Source organism: Corvus hawaiiensis, chromosome 18, assembly GCF_020740725.1.
Source record: "Corvus hawaiiensis isolate bCorHaw1 chromosome 18, bCorHaw1.pri.cur, whole genome shotgun sequence".
Taxonomy (NCBI): Eukaryota; Metazoa; Chordata; class Aves; order Passeriformes; family Corvidae; genus Corvus; species Corvus hawaiiensis.
In genome coordinates, this window is record NC_063230.1 from 4,950,544 (window position 1) to 4,974,771 (window position 24,228).

Below are 24,228 nucleotides of genomic sequence, written 5' to 3' on the forward strand. Positions count from 1 at the left end.
GCTCTGTGACCCGGCCAATCTGACCTGTCAGCGGCAAGGCCAGTAGGTGCTCAGTACGGGCCACACTCAGCCTGGCACAGGTTTACAATGAGGGACTTGAAGCCACTACAGCTGGATTCATGGAGAGCTTCCAGACAGCCAGGAGGCAACAGCAACTTTCAGCCAGTCAGCCTGGGCTCACCTCAGGCGAAGGGGAAACTTCTCATTCCCAGCCCCTAATATCAAAACTTCATATATCAACCATCACACTGAGGGATGGAGTAAGGAAGGGATGCTCAGAGTTGCCACATCTCTAGAAAACAGCAATAGCACAGTGTGTCCCTTAAATGTGCTCTGCCTCATTTCCCTGCCTGGCAGAGAGTGAGAGGGAGGAGAGGCCCCACAAAGCTCTGAGCAGCTGCGGCACAGCAGGTTCCAGCCATTGATCTCAGAATCCATGTTCTGAGCACATGGCAGGGGTGGGAGCTTGAAACCACCCAGTTAGCAGGGGATCTGCAGCCCCCTGGCCAAGCAGATGCTTTGTGAAGGTGGTGAGTGGTCCAGGCACTGTTCACAACACAACTGCAGTGCTGCAGGCCCCTGCCTTTTGCATGCCCAGGAGTTCCCTGGCACATAGGGTTTAACATTCTGTTCTACTTCCAGAGTGGTGGCAACTCTGGTAAAGAGAGAGAGACACACACAAAGGCGGTGAGACAGGCAGAGCTGCAGGGCCCTTCTGTGTCACAGCAGCAGCCCTACAGAGGAGGCCAGCAGAAATGGTGTCGGAGCAGCCTTGGGCTTTTCTTGCCACTGCAGTGTGAGGATAATCCTAATGAAGGACAGGCTGTTCCCACCTATTCCAGGCTTCTCCCATCCCCCTTCCACATCCATCTTCAATTTAAAGAAAGACCAAACAGGGGAAAGGGTGAAAGGGGCAGAGCCTGGGTTATAGATCATGCCAGAGGCTCCCATCACCTGAAGGCAGACCAAAGAACAGAGCAGGGAGTTCCACTCACCAGGAAACTGGTAAGTGTAACCAGGTGCAATGCCAGTGTAACTTCGACTCGCGTAGGTGGCAGCTTGGAAGCCTGGATAACCTGGGGAAGAGAAAAGGACTCTGTTACTGCAAGCTGGCAAGGTCTGTGCCTGCAGTACCTGGCTGCTCACGAGCAGCATGACCATCCTTTGGCATTAGACAGCAGAAAGCGAGGTAACAGCAGAAGCCCCAGGAGAGTGCTGGGCAGAGCGCAAAACGCGTGCGAGCCTGCAGAAGAGTTTTAGCAGACCCATTTAATTTTTCCTTGCTCCAAACATGTAAGGACGTGGAGATTTCCTTCTTAAACTCACAGCTCCGCAGACTAAGGCTTTCTGATACATCAGCTGGATTTACAAACTGGAGATCAAGGAGGAGGGGGCATTTGAATGGCTGAACAGCTCTGAGTCACTTTTGCACTAGAAGGGCTGGTGAATGCAGGTACAAAGAATATTTCTTCCTGGCACAGGCAGGAGCACAACTCCTGCTGTTCTCCGGGAAGCTGACCACCTACAGGAACAAGCCTGTGAGAATGCAGGGCATTGACTCACAGATTAATATTTGATTTGAGATCTCCCAAGACATGAGTCTGTGGATTTCCCAGTGACTCAGTTTGAATCTTGCTGCTTTAAAATCCACATGGCTTAGAAAAGGCAAAACCCAAAACCACAGGCTGGAGATTTATTTTCCTTCAATAAGTCAAGTGAAAACATTGGTGGAAAAATGCCCTTTTGGGGGTTTTGTTCAGTGACTAACTGCTACTCAGCAGGCTTAGCACTGAGAGCCAGGCTGAGTACACCTTGCCCAGCAACACCAGCAATGATCCTGAGCAAACAGTACTCTTGGGTCTGAGCTCCAGTGAAAGTGGGAAGAGAGAGAAGCCAGGACCAACACTCACACTGGAAGGATCATGCTGACTCTCAGATCTAGGCATGAGGTTTTGTAGACCTGGAAAATGAGGCTACAAATGACTCTTTTTTTCATTTCTTAATTTTATCTGAATGCTTCTGCCTTGGGAGCATTGGTAGACATGATACCCAGCCTGCTTGTCACCAATTTCTCCTTACAAGACAGTCCCATGATAAATGTATCACTTTCCCTGCAATACCAGATACTTGCTGTACCTGAGAGGGAGGGAACAGAGTGAAATAACACTGAACTAGAACTTTAAAGGCATTTTAACAGTCTTTAAATGGCAGAGGGGACATTTACGCAGACCACTGTTTCAAGTGGAAGCTCAGGGGCTCTTTTAATCAACTAATTCATCAGCAGGCCTGTAGAAGTATGGGAGGAAGATGCCTGGGTGCAGATTACTCCACACTCAGCTGCAGTTACATCCTATTCCATATGAAGGGATTGCTGTCCGTGCGCCACGGCACTGCGGGACCGTGGAGGAGCTGCTGAGAGGCAGAACCGCCCCGCAGGGGCTGTGCCCAGCCGGCCCGGCTATCGCAGGACCGGCCGGGCTGTCGCAGGGCAGCGGTGGCACGTTTGCAGTTTTTCCAGGTGCCAGCAGAGGGCAAGTTGCGATCGCGAACAGGTCCCGGCGCCCCCGCAGCGCCGCCGGCCCCGCACGAGGAGCGCTGCCCTTGGCCACTGTGCCGCTCCCGGAATAAACCTCTAAGCTGCTGCCTGGCACGGCCGGCAGCGGGGGAGCGCGGGAGAGCTGTCCGGGGGCTTACCCAGCATGCCGATGCCCAGCATGAAGGCATCCATCCCGTAAGGCATGACTCGGGACCGCCCTCGTGCAGAGCCCGTTGGAGACATCACCTCCTTCGGCTGAGCTTTTTTACACTCCACCTGCCACAAGAAAGTAAGGATCAGGCTGGATCACAGGCTGTCACAGGACACGGCCAAAGAGCACAAGCAGACCAAGCAGGGCTGCCTGCATGACAGCACATCCCAGCTCCAGCCACCTCCGTCAGCCTGCTCTGCTGCCCTTCCCTGGCATCCCTGTCCCCAGCCTGCATGGTGCCAGCCTTCCTTCTTGCTCTGCAGCCACCACAGGCAATGGGGAGCTCAAACATTTTTCTTCTCCTCCTAGTGCTGCCCTTGATGTTCTACCTGACCCTGCACCAGGGTCTCAAAGCCTTATTTTCCTCATTTCTGAATAAAAGTAAAACCTGTCCCCTCCCAGGCCACCACGAGGTTTTGTGTAACTTCAAAACCTCCAAGCGCAGCACAATTCCTTGTTTAATTAGCTCTCCTCCTTGAGAACTCAGTATTATGCTTGTTCACCTCAATATGGTGACTTTCTTCCCCAGACTGACTGCTGGGATTTTTGGGAAAATACTCGATCTGATTCCCCAAAGCAGAGAAAATGCATCAGGACTCAAGTGCCTCACACCCTGCCCCTGTGCCACTGCCCTGCTCTCTCCCACACCTCTGTCCCTGCTCCCCCAGGTTCTGCCCCAGACACTCACCATTTTGTTGTTGATCTCATGGAAATGGATTTCACACACTTTTTCCACAATGTCTTCACTTTCAAATGTGACAAACCCAAATCCTAAAGAAAAAGCAAAACTCCCTGATCAGGTCAGAGCTCTCACAGTTTGAACCCTCTACTCACAGTCTTTTACTAGCAGGAAAAAAGTACAGTACAATCAGCCCTTTTGAAAACAGCTGTCACTCATCTTCCCTCTCCAGCAAATTCTGCTTTTATGCACAAGAACAGGACTGTCCTCTTATAGATTCTCCTCGCCTACTCATCCTGTACTTCCCACCCACTCTGACCCACCCAATTGGTCTCAAAAATAGGTTTGGTTTTTTTTTTAAACTTCGCTATTTATGAGGCAAACCACATGGCTGGTAACACTGGGGAGATCTGGGCAGATGCTCACACAAAGAGTCGGTGGGGAAACCAACAGCTGCTTGCCAGGTCATCACCACTCTCACTAAACACACCCCACCAGCAGGAACACCCTGCAGTTCCCTCGCAGGCACTGGCCATAAAGCCTCATGTGAGCAGGCACAGATCAGCATTGCAGCTGCATACAGTGAGGCAGATATAGGCACAGTGATTTGCAAAGTTTCACCAAAGTAAGGTTTTTATCTAGGGTAAGACAGGACAGCATGTTCCTGGCCCCTGGCCCACGCTCACACCTCCTTTCTCTCACCAACCCCTTTGCTGACAGTTTTGGCAAAGCCCCTTGGGTGGGCAGACTGAACTCCTCTCAGCTGACTGCAGCTGTTTCTGGAGAACTGAGGCAGGTGGGAGGATATCTTAAAGCTTGCCGTGCAAGCAAGCTGGGATTAAGCAGAGCTTTCCGCTTTCCAGAACTGGCCAATACCATGGCGCTGTAAAATAACATTTAAAAGCAGACGGGAATCCACTGCCCAAAACCCCACCTTTTCTCCACACTGCCAGAAACACCTCCCAATAAACTTCGCCATCTGTCTGTGCCCAGGTAGTTTCACAGCCTTCACCTCAACACCCACAAGCAGAGGAGTTCAGGAATTCAACAGCAAAACCCTGATGTCAAAAGCAGACCCCTACCAGGCCTGCTGTGCCCTGGGCTGAGCCCCTCACTGTTGACACAGTGGCTGGCAGCTCTCCCTGCTGCTTCCCAAACACCTAACAGCTCTAATTGGACCAGTGATTGGAAGGCACCCATGGGGGTGCCTTCCAGTCACTGGTTCCTCCATGGGTCACATGGAGGAACAGGGGTTAACACTTCTTCCCTTTCAAGATGAAGCTGGAACAACATCCTCGGACTGCCAAGGCCTGGCAGTCAGAGTAGATCTAATGGCTTTAGAAAAAGGCAGAAATCTGAAGGGCACAGAGTGTAGCAAGAGCAGAAGGGAGAGTTCCCTCACTGCTCTGGGAGCAGGGGTGCTTGGAAGTGCTTCAAACAACCGGATAGCAGCCAGCACAGGGCTGTTACTGACCCTGACTGGGAAGAGGCTGAAGCTAAGTTTGCAGGTCAAGTTGTTGCCAATAAATCTCCAAGTTGGATGCAAGTGTCAAGCCCTGCCACACCACCAGGTAGTTGGTCTGAGGACTCACCAGGAAGGCAGGGATGCCCATGGATGGGCTGGGTCCAGATAGCACAAATAGTACAGCCTTGCTCCCATCCTGTAACCAGACTCCACCAGCAGGACTCAGGTAAGAGAAGGTGACCTGGGCGCATAAGTGGGCTCCAGGCCGAGGAAGGGGTGAGAAGCAGGCACTCTTCAGGCTCTCGTGTCAGCTTTCCCAGAGCTCAGATTACTCGGGACAAGGTAAGACACACACTGCGGGCTGGAGCCACAGAGGTGAGCACACAGAGGAGGGGGCCGTCTCGTCTCACATAGCTGCAACTCGACAAGTTTACAGCACAGGAAATGCACTGGACAAAAGCTCTCTGTGCTGCAAGGGCCACTGGTAAAGGATGCAGATGCAAAAGAATGGGGTGACTGGAGGCAAGATAAAGAGCAGCTGTGACCCGCATCCCCTGCTGCTGGGATACTGACCCCTCCCTAGGCAAGGCAGGGGGCAAACCCTCTGCAGTAACCTCTCCTAGGGCCAGAAGACAGCTCTCACCTCGGTGTCGGTTCGTTGTCTTGTCAAACATCAGCATAGCATCATCCACCTGCAAAGAGAACGGCTGCAGTCAGATTATTACTGCTGCAATGAGCATCCTCCAACACAATTGTTCAGAGCTTCCTTGCCCTCCCCAAACCTGAGAGGATCAAGATGAGAAATCCTGTCCCCAAGAAGGAAACAGGGTGTGCACACATATGCACTGCACATAAGCTACTACACCAGGCACTTCCCCAAGCCACAACCAGCATGGTCCCGGTCCCTCCACCAGCCCGGGGCAGGTGCTGCCGAGCTGAGCCCCCTCAGCCCAGCCCCTGGCAACAAGCGACCCCAATTGTTTGCCTGTGGCTCCAGCCGGGGGCCAAGGAGCAGGGAGGGCATTGTTCCCAAATCCCGGCCTCAGAGGAGAAGAGAATCAAAGGGGGGCAGAGAAGCAAAGCTGGAGAGGGGAGAGGAATAAGGGGCCTCCCAACGGCAGGGGAAGCAGAGGTCTTAGACAACACAGCCTGCCTGGGAAAGCTGGGAAGCACCCCCACCCCCACCCCTGAGGAGCCTTTCCTCTAAGTGAGGTTTCCCACTGCTAGAGGCTGTAATTAGAGCAAATTTACTGCAAGGCCTGAGCGGGGCTGCCTTCCCGGGGGGGAGGGGCGGCCGGATCCCATCCCCCAGCCGGCCTGGGGCTGCTCTCCTTCCCGGCACATCGCCGCCTGGTGCCACTTTTCCCCCCATCTCCCCGTGGGTGTTGCCTTGCCGAGCTGCATCCGCTCCACAGGTCAGCCCGAGCAGGGTTAAAAAATACACTTCAATCCCCTCCGTGTAAGCCCCAGTGTAAACCTGTCCCACTGACCCATCCCTCCTCTAATACCACTGCCTTAATCCGATTATGAAACTGGACGTGCAAGTGCTCAGGGGAGGTGGCAGCAGTCTCTGGCCAGCAGCTGCCCTGGCCCTCCTCCTTCTCCATGTGAGACAGCCGTTCTCCGAGCAGCAAGCCCTGCATGCCCAACTCCACAGGATTACTCCCTTGCCTCGCCCAGGGAAGTATCTGTATTGCTACCTCCTCCTGAACAGTCACTGGAGAGGGCAGAGTACTGCCCATGCCCTGGCACAGGCAGCCACGGGCTTTGCCAATAGAGAGCCCACAGCCCCAGCCAGGAAAGGGAGAGGGTCCTACCCTCAGCCCCCCAGGACAACACAGGACACCCAGCTCCACCTCACGGCCAGATGGATGGAAGGAGCCTTACTGCCATTTCTAGTACCATCATAAGCAGACAGAGATCATATTTGATGCTCTTGGCCTTGTCTAACACATCCACTCCAGGTGACAACAAACAACCTGGCTCCTGCTCATCTCACACGCTTACCATTCTGGCTCAGCCTTCCTCAGCCAAGTAAACAAACACCTGAGAAACATGCCAAGCATCCAGGCTGGAGCCACAGGGGACATAAGCCTTGACACAGACCCGAAGCAACTCCTCAGCAACTTCCCAGGACACACAGTTAGGGAAATGGGCACTGAGGGCAGCTCCTCACACTGTCATTCCCCATTGCCACTTGTTCCTGCATCTGCACCATCTCCCTTCATGGTACAACACAATTGTGATGTGCTGGAGGGAAACCCGATGTGGTTGAAAAATAGTTCAAGAGGTTTTATTATCTGGTTTTGTTCATTTTAAAATCTAGATCCATTCCCCCATCCAGTTCACAAGAAGGCTGGAGAAATAGCTGTTCGCCTCCCCACTGGGACAAAGCTGTGACAAAGGCACTCTGAGGCAGTGCCACTCCCAACTCAGGTAGCTGGAGACCACAAACCCATCACAAGGAGAGATGGGCACAAGAAAAAAAAAGTGTCAACGAGCACACGCCCACTGCTAACTTACTCTGCCAGACCAGCCCTCCTCTCTGCAGAGCCTGGGAAGCAGGAGCAACTGCAAGTGGCAGAGCCCAGTGCACATCCACACAAACCCATGGCACAGAAATATCCCAGGCAATGGCCGGGCACTGCCACAGCACTCAAGCACTCAGACAGTGTATCTGCAACTGCTTCATCCCAAACCACACTTCATGTTGTGAGGAGAGCTGTAGCCTTCATTCTTCTGAGCTTTTTCCTACAGCTCTGCTTTGAGATCAGGTGTCTACCCAGCACCCCAAAATGAACTTGCCTTGCAAAAACGAATTTATTTTAACACATGTACTCTATTTGACAGCTGTTTCCTGCTAAAAACTAAATCTTATACAGATATATAAGTGTGTGTGTGTGTATATATATATATAGGTGTGTATATATATATAGGTGTATATACATATATTTAACTCCGGGGCTTCAACTCTGTGTATGGCTATAACTGATGTATTTTATTGCCATTAAAACCTACACATGACCATCTTTACGTCGCCTTTCAAGGCAACCTGAGAGCTGAGCTGGGTGGTCTCAGCACACACCTGTGAGGTAAAGCAGGGCCCAGATCCCCCCTAACTCTTGCTACAGGGGATACATCTCATACCACACACAACCTGGGCAGACCCTCGAACTGAGGGACCACAGCCAGCACCCACCAAAGCTGTGCCTGCACTGACTCTACAACCACCACCAGCCATAACTGGGCAGCTATTGTGGTGGTGAAGCACAGCCCCCCCTTCTTCCCTCCCCACCCACCACCGCCGTGTTGGGCCTTTCCTGGCTGGGTTGTGCCGGGCCCCAACAAAGGCGGCCGCCGGCGGGGCTGTTGCGATGGCAACGCGGCCGCCATGGCAGCTGGGGCCCGGATTAGCGGCTCACAAAGCCGCCCCGCAGCGCTCGGTGCCCGCGGCCTGTGATGGGCTGCGGGAGAGCACCCAACGGGGGCCTCCAGCACCCCAGCACAGGCAAATCGGCATTCTCGAGGGATTCATCGCGTCGTTCCAATCCCGCTGCTGTGTGCAGGGACACCTTCCACCAGGTTGCTGCAAGCCCCATCCTACCTGACCTTGAACACTGGGATGGGGCAGCCACAGGTCCTCTGCGCAACCTGTGGCACGGCCTCACGAACTTCACAGGGTAGAACTTTATCCTAAGATCCAATCTAAATCTACTCTCTTTCAGTTTGAAGCCATTCCCCCTTGTCCTGTCACTAAGTGCCCTTGTAAATGATCACCCCCAGGAACCTGGTACCTGGAGCTAGAGGAATCGAGACAGGATGACTTGGTGCTCCCTGCTCTCTCCTCTCTAGACCCTAAGTGTTTCTATGCGTCCCCTAGATAAGAAGGAAAAGAGAGGAGTGATTTTATTTACATGCTTTCTGTCTGGGCTAAAATGTATTTTTCAAAAGCATCTATCCTAATTTAAAGGCCTTAAGTGTGGCAAATCTAAGACACACTCAGGCTTGTGGCCTGAGGGTTACCTACAAACCTTCATGCAAAAGCCATCCAGCAGCCTGACCTCCCCTGTCCTCAGAAACAAAGCATGATCTCCCCCTGAAGCCAAGATCCAAACTGAGCTTGCCACTGGATTCTCAACCATTGACTACAAATCACCCCTGGGACCCTGCCACCGTGAGCTTGAGGAATCAAGACAGGATGACTTGCTCCTCTCAGCTCTCTTCTCTCTAGGTCCTAAGTGTTTCCATGCCTTTCCTGGACAGGCAGGAGGAAAGAGGAGCAATTTTTCTCCTGCCAGGTGCTAAAAAGCTGTGGAGCCACTTGGAAGAAGGGTGAACAGAGTTACAAAGCCCTTTCCTCAGAGGGCAAGTCCCCTGAAGAAATGCTTTAAAGGGGCATCCTTAACAGTTCTTTTTTTCACACAGTCCCAATGCAATTCCAGAAGCAGTACCGGACCCAAATGACCTGGAAAGTCTGTCTGAAAAAACATTTTCTGAGATGAGGATACCACCACGACTGAAGCTTCAGCACCTCTCACTTAAAGGTGCCATAATCGTAAATGATCCATCCAGCCTCAGCCAAAATACCTGGGGTTTTTCATGGGTTTAATCCCAGTCTAATATCTTTCAATTTTCCTGTTTCATTCCTAGTTATCTGCTATGGGGGAAGCCAATGACATCCTCAAGCAGATTTAAAAATTAATGATTTCCAATACCAGTTTGATCAGAAATGTTGGATGCACTTTCACAAGGGTAGATTTTGAAAGTTGTAAATATTCAAAGTGTTTGTGGAGATGCACATCTTCCACCTGAACTGCAAATAAAAATGGCTGAGCTGGTCCTAGAAGGAATCATGGCAACAGACTTGTAGTAAAGTCAGGCAGAAAAATAGTAACTGTTGAGACAACTTCCAGACGGAAAATATAAACCAAATTATCTAGAAACCACTCGGCCATCCTGTCAAGAGACACATAGCATTAACACCCCTGTGTGGTTCTCCCAGCTACACCAACAGGACAGGCCAGTTCCAGGGAGGAGGATGCATGGACAGAGAGCCTGGCTCCTAGGAGCAGGTGTCCTGTGCCATTAAGACCCTTCTTACCCCACTCTGCTGACCACTCTCAGAACTCTGGGAATGAGACTTGGCCAAGGGGACAGAGCCTGCTCCATGCCACAGGTGAGCAGAACAGCCTGTCCAGGTGTTCCTGCCTGCTCTCACACAGGCATCCGGCAAATATCAGATGAACCCCAGAATGACCATTACTGCTACAGTGTTTTCGGCTATGTGCCTGCCAGATGCAGAGCACAGAGAACCCTTTGTTCCAGAGGCATTGTTACCACAGGCCAAACTGCCTACTGCCACAAGAGAGGTGATCAGATTCCCCTTCTCCTCCCCTCCCCATCTGTTCATGGCAACCATGTTAAGTGTGAGAATTTACATAAATTGCCCTCTGATCTGTGGAAGAAAATCCAAAATCCAGTTTGGAAATCCATAGCAGGTTGACAAGTAGCTTTGATCCCTGAAATTTCCAGAGAGGAGCAGATTAAGGATTAATTAATTAACATTCTCCCAATCCAAAGTGAGGAAAATCATGCCCACTGTATGCACAGAAACAAGTCTTCCTTGAAAGACATTTGCCATCAGTATCTGAAGGGTCTCCCATTAGTCAGCACAGAAAACTCATTTCATACACCCAAATCAACCACCCCATTTTTCTGGCAGGAGTACATGAATACGCATTTGTAACAGACCTACAAACCCTCATCAGATCCAGCACCTCAGATACTGTGATTTTCTCTCATTGGAACAGTAAATGCCATCACCCCAATGAGATCTCAGGACCTCTCAGGCAAAGGGTCCAGAATTTGGATGAAGTATTAGATGGCAGCCCAAAGGTCAGAACCCCCCTCAGACCTTAGATCTTTTTTCTTGTTTGCTTCCAGGGTATTTTTAGAGAGGAAACCTCTGGGCAAGAGCTGCCTCAGAGAGAGGCCAAGCTTTCATGACCGACTCATCCACACACAATTACCTCAGGCCCATCGAGAGATGTAGACTGGTTTTAAGCACTTTCCAAGCACCCTTGGTGCTGCAACTGATTAGTGAGTCATGCAAAGACGTCATTGTGAATGTATTTCCTGCACTGCTGCTTCACCAAATGCAAAAGCATACAACAAAACCATGAGTTCAAACACCTGATTCGGGTGCAGGCCCCCATTTCTTCCAGGACCTCTGCACTTCCAATTTCCGTAAAGATCAGCTTCTCTCCTGATGACAAGCGAAAGATTGGCTGCACCACGTTAGAGCAGAGCTCTGCCTTGCCCAAAACCTCCCAAGATATCAACCAACAACAGACAACTTTGGAAGAACATAAAGATAAGGCAAGAATATTACCGTAGATCCCAGAACACTATCCCCTTCCAAGCTATTTGTGATTTGGAGATTTTCTGAATTCAAAGGGGTGTCTGTGTATGTTAAAAGACTTTCCATGAATTTGCCCAAACATTTTGGAGCTTATGTAAATTTTAGCAACAACATCCTGTGGCAAAGATTTCACAGTTTATATATGCTCCATGAGAAAAAGACTATTTGTTCTAAGCCTTCTCCTACCTTGCAATTTATATGACTTTCTCTACCACAAAACTTCATCAGACCAACTCTTGCATTAGAAAGATGATCAGAGTTTTTTTCAGTTTTGATTTGAAACAAATAACCTTTCTTACAAGATCAGAAACCCAACAGTCCAAAGAAATTACTCTGACGGACAATCCCTTTTCCTCCCCAAAAATAATACAGAACAACATGTTCCCATCGGTCAAAGTAGAAAAGGAGAAATCTGCAACTTGAGCTCCTCTGGCATTTTCATACATGTTGAACTAGACAGAGGACTAGCTATGCCTGAGGTGGTAGGTGCAAGACACCTTCCTCCTCTCTTTGTGTTGCAGGTTTCAGTGAGGGTGGTAGCCTGAATCTAGAGAAGCTGTTGAAATAATTCCTTGTGCTGTCTAAAGATGTTCAACACCATCCAACTTAAGCCAAACTACTTGGCTACACATACTGTGAATGAAAGTCTTTCCAGGACTTCTGCCCTACAGTTGAAAAAATAATCTCCTTTAGAAAGCATGTGCATGGCCTGAGCTTGCATCTCAGAGAGATTCAAGTTTTGGAACCAGAGAAGTGTTTCCTAGAGATCCCACTATGTTCAAAGTCCTTGCAGCTGCACCTGACAAACCACAGCCAGCTTGAGGTCACTTCTCAGTCTCTCTCCCTGTACTAAAAAAAAAACCTTTGTATTTTCTTTCTCAGGAAAACAGTAGCCCTAGTATTTTAGTCAGAGTTTTGGACGGGAAAAAAAACCCAAAATGATTCTTCTTAGAAGCAGAGACTCTCACACTGTATTTGGGATCTTCTTTGAAGCTTCACCTTTTGTGCCTGTTAAAATCAAGTATTTTGATATGAAGAACGGGGGTACCAGCCTCTCCCTTTCTTGCTTTATCACTAAGTAATACTCATGGGTTTCTTTTTCACACATTTTCACCCTTCTTTTGCCACTTCCATTTTACAAAGTTGAGAGAAGGTTTTGGACACAGCAAAGAAAGAAAACAAAACGAAACAAAAATAGGAGAAAAAGCAGAAATGCCAAAATGGAAAAATCAGATTTGGGAATTTTGTCTAATGAAATAAAAAACCATTTCCTTTGCAGCCCAACTAAACTTCCATTTTTTCCTGCTAATGGACGTAGGAGGTTCTGACCTGACACAAACCACCTTGGTAGACATGTGAGCTGCAGTTCACGGATTTGAACTGGAGAGAACATTATGATAATCTAATTTGACCTCATCTGTTCTGCAGGCCATAGCACTTCCTCTTGTAATTCCTTCAGCATGTACATGCTTTCTGTCTGGGCTAAAATGTATTTTTCAAAAGCATCTATCCTAATTTAAAGGCCTTAAGTGGTGGCAAATCTAAGACACACTCAGGCTTGTGGCCTGAGGGTTACCTACAAACCTTCATGCAAAAGCCATCCAGCAGCCTGACCTCCCCTGTCCTCAGAAACAAAGCATGATCTCCCCCTGAAGCCAAGATCCAAACTGAGCTTGCCACTGGATTCTCAACCATTGACTACAAATCACCCCTGGGACCCTGCCACCGTGAGCTTGAGGAATCAAGACAGGATGACTTGCTCCTCTCAGCTCTCTTCTCTCTAGGTCCTAAGTGTTTCCATGCCTTTCCTGGACAGGCAGGAGGAAAGAGGAGCAATTTTTCTCCTGCCAGGTGCTAAAAAGCTGTGGAGCCACTTGGAAGAAGGGTGAACAGAGTTACAAAGCCCTTTCCTCAGAGGGCAAGTCCCCTGAAGAAATGCTTTAAAGGGGCATCCTTAACAGTTCTTTTTTTCACACAGTCCCAATGCAATTCCAGAAGCAGTACCGGACCCAAATGACCTGGAAAGTCTGTCTGAAAAAACATTTTCTGAGATGAGGATACCACCACGACTGGAGCTTCAGCACCTCTCACTTAAAGATGCCATGAATCGAAGAGATGAAGACCATTCATGGTGTCTGGGACACCCATAAAGGCAGGATTCTGGGAGACCTCATAAACCTGGGAGGCCCCAGCACATCATAGAGAGCCACCAAAAGAGACTGTATCAAAATCATGTTTTCCATGAGTCACACCTGAAATTGAAGGCAACAGGCTTTTCTTAGCCCTACAAACCATACATTGGCACATTCAGAGCTCAAAAACCTAGAGCTGAAGGCTACAGGGGCTTTCCTCTGAAACGCACTTTCCCGCTGATCCTGCTCATCAGCCATACCGAGCTATCTACTGGGGAGATCTCTCGGGAAACAGTTCTCCTGGCCATGGGTGAATTATTTGAGGCTTAGCCTGGAAGATGGCTACAGGCCAGGAATGATGCTTTACACAAGAGCTCTGAGGAGTCTCTCATCTGAAGTGAACAGATGAGTCAGAAAACTCCCCCAAAACCATCAAGTCAATCTGACCAGCCCTAACCTCTCCCCATGAAAACTCCCCAGAGCCAAGGGGACAGCTGCTCCGGCCTCATGCAGGCTTGGAGCACTGGATGCTGTCTGGGACACTGGTTCTTCGGAAATGAATCGCACCGAGCTATGTAGAACTCTCCCCTCTGCCCACTCCAGAGAACAGTCTCACACAACCAGTCCTTGCCAGTCTCCTGATGTCAGGACACCTCTCAGCACACAACCATTAAACAAGAGAAACATAACAGGACAACACCCCAAAAGAGCTGAAAAGGGCTGCTCAGACTAGAGCACCTGTAACTGCCTGTAAACTGAATACTCCATGACATGCTTCTTCTTTGAATTAGCAGGGATACAGTCAAGATTAAAAGGGGATTATGCCCAAGGCATTTTGTTTTCCTATCAAACACACCCATCAGCAGCACAGGAGAACTTGCAAGTCAAACAACCTTTAGACTGCACAGACACATGCGGTAGCACCCTCAAGGATGCTACCACTTGTGTCTTGGAGACACAAGAGAATTTGCCTATTTCTTATAGAAAATGAAACCACACAGAGCTAACAACTGGCAAACATGGGGATATCTGACCACTTTCTCTTAGGAGTGAACTTTGCACACGAGGACGTGCAAATTTGGCTTCAGAAGCTGAACAAAGGTTCTGAGCAGATACTTGTCCCAAACTTTCTGCCCAAAAGTTTCAGCAATATGGCAAATCTGGTTACAAAACTCCTTTTCCTTTCACTAATTAACGTGCCTTAACATAACATCACCCTTTTGCAGAAAATTTCAAAAGAACATAAATACCAAGCCTTCATCCCCACACTGCAGTGCTTATGGTACTTCCCTCCACGTCCATGATGCTATCAGCAATGTTCTGGCCAGGTTACCACCCACCCACCAAACCATGTTCTTCCCTCCTAACTGGGCAGGAAGGTCCCAACAGCTTCAGAATCCAACACTTCCTGCCCCAAAGAGCAAACCCATGCACACCACCACTGAACAACAGTGAAACAGTCACAAAGTCCTGCCACAGAGGTGACCACACTCAGCACTTGGGTACAATGATCCCCTTCAGTTCCTAATCCCATTAAAAATCTCGGGATCCTTCAGTCTAATACTGCTGATATTGCTCCTGGGGATGCTGACAACCTCCTCAGCTGAAAGGTCACAACTGAGCCCCCTTCAATCCTCAGATTTGGTCCAGTCTCACAATTCACACACCTGGCTGTCATGGACCATGGCACAAGCGACTTCCAGCCACAGTGGCCCACCCTTCCCTGAGCCACCTGCCACAGAAGAGCCAGACCAACACAAGGGACAGCCTTAGTGCCAAACTTTCTTCAGCTGTACAAAACTTACAGCACCACTTGCCCAAGACTCAGCAGGAGAAGTTTCAGGACCAAAACACTTATTTTTAATAAAGGATTACTGAAAGATCAATCACAAGGTTTTGAGTTAGAAACAGGCCAAAATCAGAGGTTTGATAAAGTAGCCACTCCGTTAGGAGTGTCTACAAACCTTCCTCCAGCATTTGAACAAACTGCAAATCTGTGAGCCACAAGATGCTTCTGGATAGGGAAAAACTGGAAAACCATTTCCCATAGCCGAGGTCCTAGCAACTCTGGGAACAAGGATAAACTCTGTTTCAAATCATCACAGGGCAGGAGTCACTGGCTGTAGCCCCTACAAGGACATTACAGCTAGCCAGCGTCCGTAACTGACCTTCAATCTACTTAACCCTTGCAAAAGACTCAAGCTTCTAATCCCGCCACAACAAAAGTTCAGAAAAACTCCTTTTGCCCCAGAAGCAACAGCTTTGATCCAACACCACTCAAGAGACTTACCTTCCCAAACTGCTCAAAATACTGTTTCACATCCTCCACAGTAGTGTTCACAGACAGACCACCCACAAATATCTTCTTCGTTCGGGTCACCATCTGGAAAAGGGAAGGACAGAAATTCACCAAGTAAACCCAGAGTGAGCAGAGAACGAGACTCAAAAGGCCACTAACTCCCCTCTGCTGCTGGGAAGCATTTTTCCCTTCGCTGCACTTGAGCTTCCACCTTCTTGAAGCCCTCTGGCCAAACATGGCTGGCAGGTCTATCCCACACCACATTCATGCTCTTGCCCTCACAGATCCCATCACATGTGCCAGCACCCAGCCACCACCTCCTTGTCAGACAATTACCAGCCTCTCCCCTCACCAACCTGCCACCGCTCCCTTGGCACTGTGACACCACCCCAAATGCATAGGGCACAGCTGTCCCCTCCCCAGCCCTGCCACTTTGCACAGCCAGCCTCCTCCAGGCAACCCCAGAGGTACCTGCTCTGCTCCCAGGGTGGCAGGAGGCCTGCCAGCACAGGCAGGTTCCCTAGGCTCTGCCCTCCTACCCCACAAATTGCACAGCATTCCAGTCTGAAATGGAATAAGCCTCATTTCACTACCATTCCCCAGTCACTTAAATGGAGCCCAGTCAACACCCAGTTAAATCACTTTTGCCTCTGCAAGAAGGCAAAGACAAGATCCTTCTGCCACTTCTCACTGATACAGCTGGGACGAGGAAGAAAACTAACTACCCTGAGAGGGGCCATGGCTGCTAGGCTAAGGCACACCGACATCCTTTGAACCAGCTCTCCAGCTGCATCCTCCCCTTAGCTGCTTGGCTACACCCCTGCTCTTAGAGGAACACATGGTCCTAATTACCCCAAGGAGCATAGGGCTAATCCGCAGCAATTCCCTGGCTTGGAGAGCAGCCCGTTCTAACACTAAAGCACCTTCTGTCACCAAACTGCTTAATGGAATTAACCCAATTCCTACCATGTGCTTCCTGGCTCCAGTTACTTGGGATACCTGCTCACCAATTGTTCTCAGTGCCTGAACCCCTTACTTCCCTCCCAGCACCAGTCTCCTTTTCCCTCTCTGCTTCGCAACACAACTTCTCCTCAGCTCTTTCACCCATAACAGCACTTGGAATACACTCTAAACTTTAAAACTCACATCCAAGAGCCAAGTTAAAGGAAGACCCAAAGCCTAAAGGCAGTCTCCAGCCTGCTGCTGGCTCCTCAGCTAAAAGTTTCTAGCTGCACACCTGGAAAAAGTTCCTGCCACTGCGCATTTTAATGCCAGAGCCTCTTGCAGGTTAAGATCCAACACCAAACTCCTTTTGCCTTTTCCAGTGCTGAAGCACACAAGGATATTTCACAGAACGAAATCCTTCTCCCCTTCCCTGCCACACACCTATTTATCACACACAGGTGCACACACACAACATTCTTCCACCTGTGTCACATCACAGCATGGAGCTGTTCCACATCTCCTCATGCCTGGAACTTCCAACCATTGTCTGCAATTTCAGAAGGACTAAGTTCGCCCTGGGCAGCATTTAATCCACCAGCTCTATCTAGTGCATCCTGAAGTACAACCAAGGGGCCTCCTGGTTCCTTCAGTGCCATGCAAACTCCCAGCACTGTGCTCCAGGTGAGTCCTGAGCAAACCCCAGCGAGCAACTTCGTTGCATGCACTGGCCACCTTGCTCAGAAGGACAAGGTTCACCACCACAATTTTTCCCTTTGGGGCACAAGGGCTGCCCCCAGTGCTTACCTTGGGCTGTGCTCGGCGAGGGAATGCTACCTTCGGGTCAATCTGAAAGAGATGTGAGGAAGAACAGGTGAATACACTTTTCCTGCCTATTTACAGACAAGAGTTTCCTCCATGTGTGCAGCTGTCTCTGCCCATGTGGCACCTTGCCAAAAACCCAAAGAATCTACCTGAGGTGCGTAAAATGAAGCTAGCTGCAGACATCTTTCTGTCTTGGTAAGGTGTAATCCAGGGAGACTACAAGTCCCAGCATGCAGTGGTCCATCTCCAGCTGAGCACTGGGCAGATGCACTGAGAGCCCATCACATGCTGGGATTAACAGGCTGGGCTGCACCCTCTGGCTCGGCCTGCCCCTAGGTGCCTTGCATCACCAGCCTCATATTAAAAGTGGTTTCTTTTGCCTTTTTGCTCTCACCCTTCACTCTGCCTACAAGTACAGAGCTCACCTGGGTAGCAAGGAGACAGAAAAGAAGCAGCGCACAAACCCCCAAACGTTTCATCCCTTCAAACACAGACTGAAGCAATAAAAGAGCAGACAGGATGGCACAAATTAACCCGAGGAGCCCAGGCCCCCTGTCTGCAGAGGCTGCAGCCGCAGGGATCGTGCTGCCCCTCTCCCCAGGCCGCGCTGCACACAAAGCCGCAATGTCTCCCTCCCTCCCTCTGCGGGCTGAGCCTAGCCTCCATTATGCCTGTTCAGCTTCCCTGTAAACCTGCTGCCGGCTGGAGCAGCCAGGTCCCAAGCCGCCATCCAGGTGCCACACGTTCTGCTGGGCTCAGCACGGATGAGCGTGTGCCTACACTGGCCTCACACCACCACCAGCACCACCACAAAAGCTGGGACAACACTAATGCAGCTGCAAGCCAAACACCCACAAAGCCTTCTCTCCTCCTCAGCCACCACCTCTTTCTTTATAGCCTATTTTTACAGCAACTCCTGTAAAGTTACATCACATCAGGGATGATCCAGACCTACAAATCAGCTTACAAAGACCTGTGGTAAAGGCAGGTTTGGCTCATCCCTGCACTTGGACAGGCTGCAGCTGGGAGGGCAGCCTGAAGCCGTTGTCCCATCAGCCCAGCAGCTCCAACAGCCCAAAAGGAAGCTGTGTTTCTCCAGCTCCTCTCACTGCTTTGTTCAGCTTTCCAGCCTGGCTGCCCTCCTGTCCCGCATCCTTTTACTTGTCTCACAACCACGGAGCTTGGCCCCCCCTGCGCCCTTCCACCAGCTTCTCTCCCTGCCTTCCGCACCTCCATCCTGACTCACAGCTTACAACTTAAATAAACTCAGCATGTAGGTAAATAGAGGCAAAAGTGAAGAGCACAAATAAACTCAAAAATAAACCTTCCTCCCCAAGCTCCAAGCGCCAGCTGATTAGCATACCCTCCAGTGCCTCCCTCGGGCATCAGAACCATCCAGGCCCTCCCCTCCCCACACACACACACCCCCACTGCTTCCTGGCTAGTGCAGACACCCACAGCGAATTCTGAGGATGGGGGACGGCAGGAGACCAGGAGGTTGATGGCAGATAATAAGCAAAAACAATAACCTACTGTCTTTTACTTCTCAGTCAGTGTCATTCAGCTCCTGCCAATAAGATGCTTTCATACTCAGCAATGCTAAGCTCAGCTTCATTTTCTCATTACCCTGAGTGTGATCAACTGGGCAGAGATAACATGTCCTCCTGGCTGAAGAGAGCAGGCAGTCATTTCACAAATTCTTCTGCACAACCAGCTATTGTTGCAGGTAGAGGGAGGCTGGGGTGACCGACTGCAAGCGCAGCCCTGGGAACATGCAGAGGGGAGTGAGTTTGGTGCCAGACTCAAGTTACTCAAACCGGACTGCTCCTTGGTGGCTGGAGTCTTTCGTAATTAAAGCAAAAGCACTGGTACCTTATTCCCTCACTTCTGGTGTTAAAACAAATAGCCCTGGAGGAGTTGTGTTTCAGTGTCACCCACTGACGTAATGGATCCTTTTTACAAACCCAGATAGAAATCTGCTAAGAGCATTCAGAACTGCTCAGATTGTATCCAAAAAACAAAACTCCAGATCAGGCTGCTGTGAATGGAAGTTACCTGAGCTCAAACTGCTTCCAGTTCACCCCACAAGGCTTTGGGGATGAGGAATCCCACTGATGTCGCAAGTGTATCAACAGGCCAGCCAGGTCCCGGGGGCCACCTACAGCCCCATTTCATAGCTCAGGTCGCGTAACTCCTGTCTTAGTCCAGCTGCTATCAGTGTTCCAAAGCACAGGGAGGGCTGGGAAGGACCTGTGAGACATCAGGTCCGAGTTTGTTCGTTCATTGTACCTCTGCCACTACCTCCGCCCTGCTGGTCTGCACTGCCAGGGAGCTGCAGATCACTCCATCCACCACAAAAGACAAACCCAGCAAAAAAACTCAATGACAGCAACAAAGAAATGATGGGGTGACCCAGCACTGCCAAGTGCTCTTCCCAGAGCATGTAAAGAAGCAGCTCAAGACAGCAACCAGCTGCAGCTCTACAAAGTCACGCAAATCTTTTACCTTGAGAATGCTGTAAAGCCAATTCTCATATCAAGTATTTTCAAAAATAACCCTGTAGTCTGCTGCTATCCAGCTTACAAAAAAGAGGAGTCTGAAAAGGACAAGGCTGTCCTGAAGAATCAGGCCAACTGCCTTCATTAGGGTAGGAAGAATCAGAAAACAATGAAGCAACAAGTTGAGCAGACACTGTCTATCAAATGCTGTTTGCCAGGAGACACCAAGCCTCAAGAAAAGGCTGTCCTTACAGGACACCAGGCCTTTTTCTGCAAAGTTTCATAAAGCTCTAAATTAAGATTTAGATGAGCTTGTGTCATTTAACCCATGACTCACAGCAGAGCCTTTCAGCTCAGCAGGGAAAAAGCATATGGAGGTTCCATGTGCTAACACAAGACCAACCTCTCATGAGGCAAAACACCCCAAAACATCTGAACCAGCTGAAAACAGCACTAAATAAAAAACGAGAATGAAGGGGGAGAAGGATCAAAGTTCCTAACAAAGGAGGGGCCTGGCAAAACTGTCCCCATTCTCCGTGCCGTGCCGGCCGGGCAAGCGGGCCAGATGCAGCAGGGAATTTCAATGGCTGGCCGGTCCCCACGTGCCCTGCGCCATGAGGCCCTTCTGTTCTCCTGCAGTGCCCACCATCCCTCCCCGCCCTCGTGGGCTGCACTGTGGGCTGCAGAGTGCCTTCGCACAGCCAGCAGCGGCAGCTTGGGGAGAAGAATAGACACCATGGGTTTCAGCTCACTCCTAGCCACGAAACACTTCCAGGATTAGTGCTACAACAGACATCCATCACTTGCCTTTCCAAGAGGCGTCTACGCCAGCCTACAGACTCACAACAGGACTAGCTGATCAGACACTGTGTTTACACAGGCTAGTAAAAAAAATAAAGAGAAAAAAGAAAACCCTGGGTCCTCCTCAAAAGACTTTACTGTAAATCCCCCTCAGAGAAAAACTCACTTTACATCACTCCTGGAAGGAGGAGAGCTAGGAATCCTGGGGACCCAGACTCAGTCAGGAAGGCTGGGGTAGGTTTAACCAGGAGCTCCCGTGGGGAGGAAGGACCTGTGCACATCAAAGGGAGTGATCCAGGCAGTTAAACAGGAACAGACATAAATCTTGCTGCAACTCATGCCGTAAACCCTAAGAAAGAGGGTCTTACTCTCCCGCCCTCTCCTTCTGCCAAGATAAAGGCTAGGACGCCTGGGCCATGCACTGTAAGAAATAAAGCTGTGCATTTGGACTCCTCAGCAGCCCTCGCCTGGAGCCAGAACATGTCCCCTCACCATGCCATCCCCTTGCAGCCCCTGCCACTCCCCCATCCCTACCTTCACCCCAGGGCATCAATAAGGAAAAGGAATTCAGTGGAAGGCAAGTCACTAAAACTAAAGAGAAGGGACCTCCCACTCAGACATCTCCCCCCCCACTCCTCGAAACAGCCTGCACATCTCCTGAGTGCCACAAATTCACAAGGCAGGACCCACCATGTTATGCCACTAGTCCAGTGAGCCACCAAATCTTTCTGCTGGCCCAGCTGGGGCTCCTCATCACCCCAACTTGCAGAATGAGGGCTGGAGCCACAGCCACTCCAAGAGGCTGGTGGTGGCCCACATAGGCAGGCACTGACCACACTCGGAGACAATAAAGTCCTGAACCTCCATGACTGTTGCAAAAACTTTGCCTGGGGAAACCACAAGAGAGTCTCTAGGGTGCACAGCATGAAGGCTCTCTGCCGGGAAGGGGGGGCACAGGCCACCATGGCCAGGGAAGCAGGGCCTGGGCGCCAGGGAACAGCACCCCTGAGAAGTGATCAGTGCTCGGCAGCACACAGGATGAAAGGGCGGCTTCCCTCTCTCCAAACGCAGCCACATCTTATTTCCCAGGACAAATCCTCATCCCAAATGTGCTCAGGTGACCCAGCTTCGAGAGGGCTAGAGTCACCGCCCAGATGGGCCTTACAACCAACGGGTGAGAGGAAAACCATCACCAGGATCTACAGACCCACACCAGGAATCGGCACACGGTGAGCCCAGTGCTTGGGCGGCAGCTAGGCTACCCGCCGGCAAGCGGCACAGAGAAGAGAACCATCGATCCGTATCAGGAATCGATAGTTTACAACCTCTAACTGGAAATCAAACACTACAGTCGACGGCTGCTCTGAGCACAGCCGCTCCGCCGGCAAATACACCCCTGAGATGAGAGAAGTCATCTCACCGTCTTGGAGTCCAGTTCATGTCTGGATTGGGCCAGGACCTTGTCGACGCCAGCCTGGTCCATGAACGTGACGAACCCGAAGCCCCTGAGCCCCGCAGCCCGGGCAGAAGAGGGGATGCGGAGAGAAGAGAGAAAGTTGGTTAAAGTGGCGGCCGGGCCGCGGCAGGGTCAAAGGGAGGCGCGGGCCCGGCCTCTCACCTGGATCTCTTTGTCAGCGGGTCCCGCATCACCAGGCACTCCTTCACCTCGCCGAACTGGCTGAAGTACTCCCGCAAGCCCTCTGCAAGCACAGCATCCACCGTGGATGTCCCGTCCCGTCCCGTCCCGTCCTGGTCCGGCCCGGCCCGGCGCCGCCACCCCCCCCGCCCCGGCTCAGCCCCAGCTCCACCACCCCCAGCCCCAGCGGCAGGTGCGGGGCACCGCGGCGCTCACCTTGCGTGGTCTGCCAACTCAGTCCCCCGATGAACATTTTGCTGCGGGAGGAAGGGGAGAGCCGTGAGCGGGGCCGCGCCGGGGGGCCGCGGCGCCCCGCGGGGGTGGCGGCGGCGGCGGCGGGGCCGCGCGGGGAGGGGAGGGCGCGGATCGGCCATGTTGGCAGCGGCACCGCCGCTGCTGCCGCCGCCGCGCCTGCCCGGGCCGGGCGGCCAGGGCCGGGGGAGGAGGCGGCCGCGGCCGGACCGGGGGGGGCGGTGGGGGCGGCCGCCGGCGGCTGCCGCGGCGGTACCAGGGGTCGTGCGGGGAGTCCGGGGAGGCGAGGCCGGGCTGGCTGCCGTCTGTCTCCATTCGGACCTCTTCTCCCTGCGAGGAGCGGCGCCGTACTCCCGGGGCAGATGAGCGCTGGAAAAGGGGCCGGACGGACAGGCCATGCTGCCCCCTCCCCCGACCCCTCTCCGCCGGGCGGGGAGGGAGCGAGGGAGGAGGGCCCGGCGGGCACAACCTGCCCGGCTCCTCCCACCCCCGCCGGCCCGCCGGCCGCTCTGCGCATAAAACCCGCCGGCTGCAAAGGGGCTGAGTGCTGGGAGCCGTGTCTGCACCGTGCTGGGGGAGAGCGTCCGACCCCGGGTGCGGCGGCGGCGGGAAGCAGCCTGGGAGCCCGTGGTCGCTTTGTCCTTGGCCGCCCCGCCCGCACCTGCCCCAGGGCGGCGGACAAAGGGCGGTGGAACCAGGCCTGGCCCGGTGCGCTCGGGCTCGCTGCGGCGGACCCCGGAGACACCGGCCCTGTTCCTCCCGGTGTTTCGCCGCCGCCGAGGGCGCTTCCAGGTCGGGACTAGGACTGCCCTGCTCACCCCGGGGCCCCGACCGGGCAGCGGGGAGTCGAGGCACCTTCCCGGAGCCCTGGTACCTCCGTGCCCCCTGGCAGCCCACGGGGACCCTGCAGGGGTCAGGGGCTTCCCGGCCTCACCGCTTGCTGCCCCGCACGGGAGTGCCTAGGCTGCAGGACCCGGGGCAGAGCTGCTGCCGGGCACCGCGGAGCCCCGTAGAGCCCCGCAGCACCAGGTACGCACAGCCCAGCCGCTCTCCTCTGCCCGCGGCTCACTGGGAAGAGGGTAGCCTGGTCCCTAAGGCACTGCGCAGTTTCTTGCTCACTCAGGCTGACAGACTCGTGCCGAGCCCCAGCCGAGTTCCACAGCCACACAAGTTCATTCACATGCTGCTTCTCGAGCAGGTCTGTGCACTCTGCCTCTGCTCTTGGGCAATCTACCCCGAGTGGCTGGAGGAGCTCAGCGAGGAACAAATGAAATACCTGTAAAGTTGGAGTCGAGAGCTGAAAGCTCGCCTGACTGCACCAAGCATCGCTCTGGGAGAAGGCACTTGTTTGTATCCATGGCATATCAGAACAGAGCAGTGCCCAAAACCTCTGGTGACAGTGCTGTGAGCCCTTCTCGTGGCAAGAGGGTATCACTGGATCCCAGGAATGTGCTACTGTATTGCGAAATACTCCCCACAGGCATCTCTGACTCTGCTCCTTCCAGCACATGTCCCCCCTGTACCTTCTCAC

The 24,228-nt window shown here is 52.0% G+C and overlaps 1 protein-coding gene across 4 annotated transcripts in view; it reads right to left on the reverse strand.

Annotated features, from left to right (window-relative positions):
• MSI1 (musashi RNA binding protein 1) overlaps positions 1-23,189 on the reverse strand; it is a 30,434-nt gene extending 7,245 nt beyond the window's left edge. The window contains exons 1-10 of one of the 4 annotated variants that reach the window (XM_048322835.1): positions 23,019-23,189; positions 22,662-22,702; positions 22,428-22,509; positions 22,230-22,314; positions 17,493-17,534; positions 15,735-15,827; positions 5,535-5,583; positions 3,436-3,518; positions 2,695-2,812; positions 996-1,076 (exon numbers count right to left, since the gene is read on the reverse strand). In XM_048322835.1, coding sequence (XP_048178792.1) covers positions 996-1,076; positions 2,695-2,812; positions 3,436-3,518; positions 5,535-5,583; positions 15,735-15,827; positions 17,493-17,534; positions 22,230-22,314; positions 22,428-22,509; positions 22,662-22,702; positions 23,019-23,095 — 751 coding nt within the window. In that variant the 5' untranslated portion in view covers positions 23,096-23,189. Of the gene's footprint in view, positions 1-995; positions 1,077-2,694; positions 2,813-3,435; positions 3,519-5,534; positions 5,584-15,734; positions 15,828-17,492; positions 17,535-22,229; positions 22,315-22,427; positions 22,510-22,661; positions 22,703-22,953 lie in introns of all 4 variants that reach the window. The other 3 variants (XM_048322833.1, XM_048322836.1, XM_048322834.1) reach the window with 3 other exon arrangements.
• Positions 23,190-24,228: the final 1,039 nt, after the last annotated feature.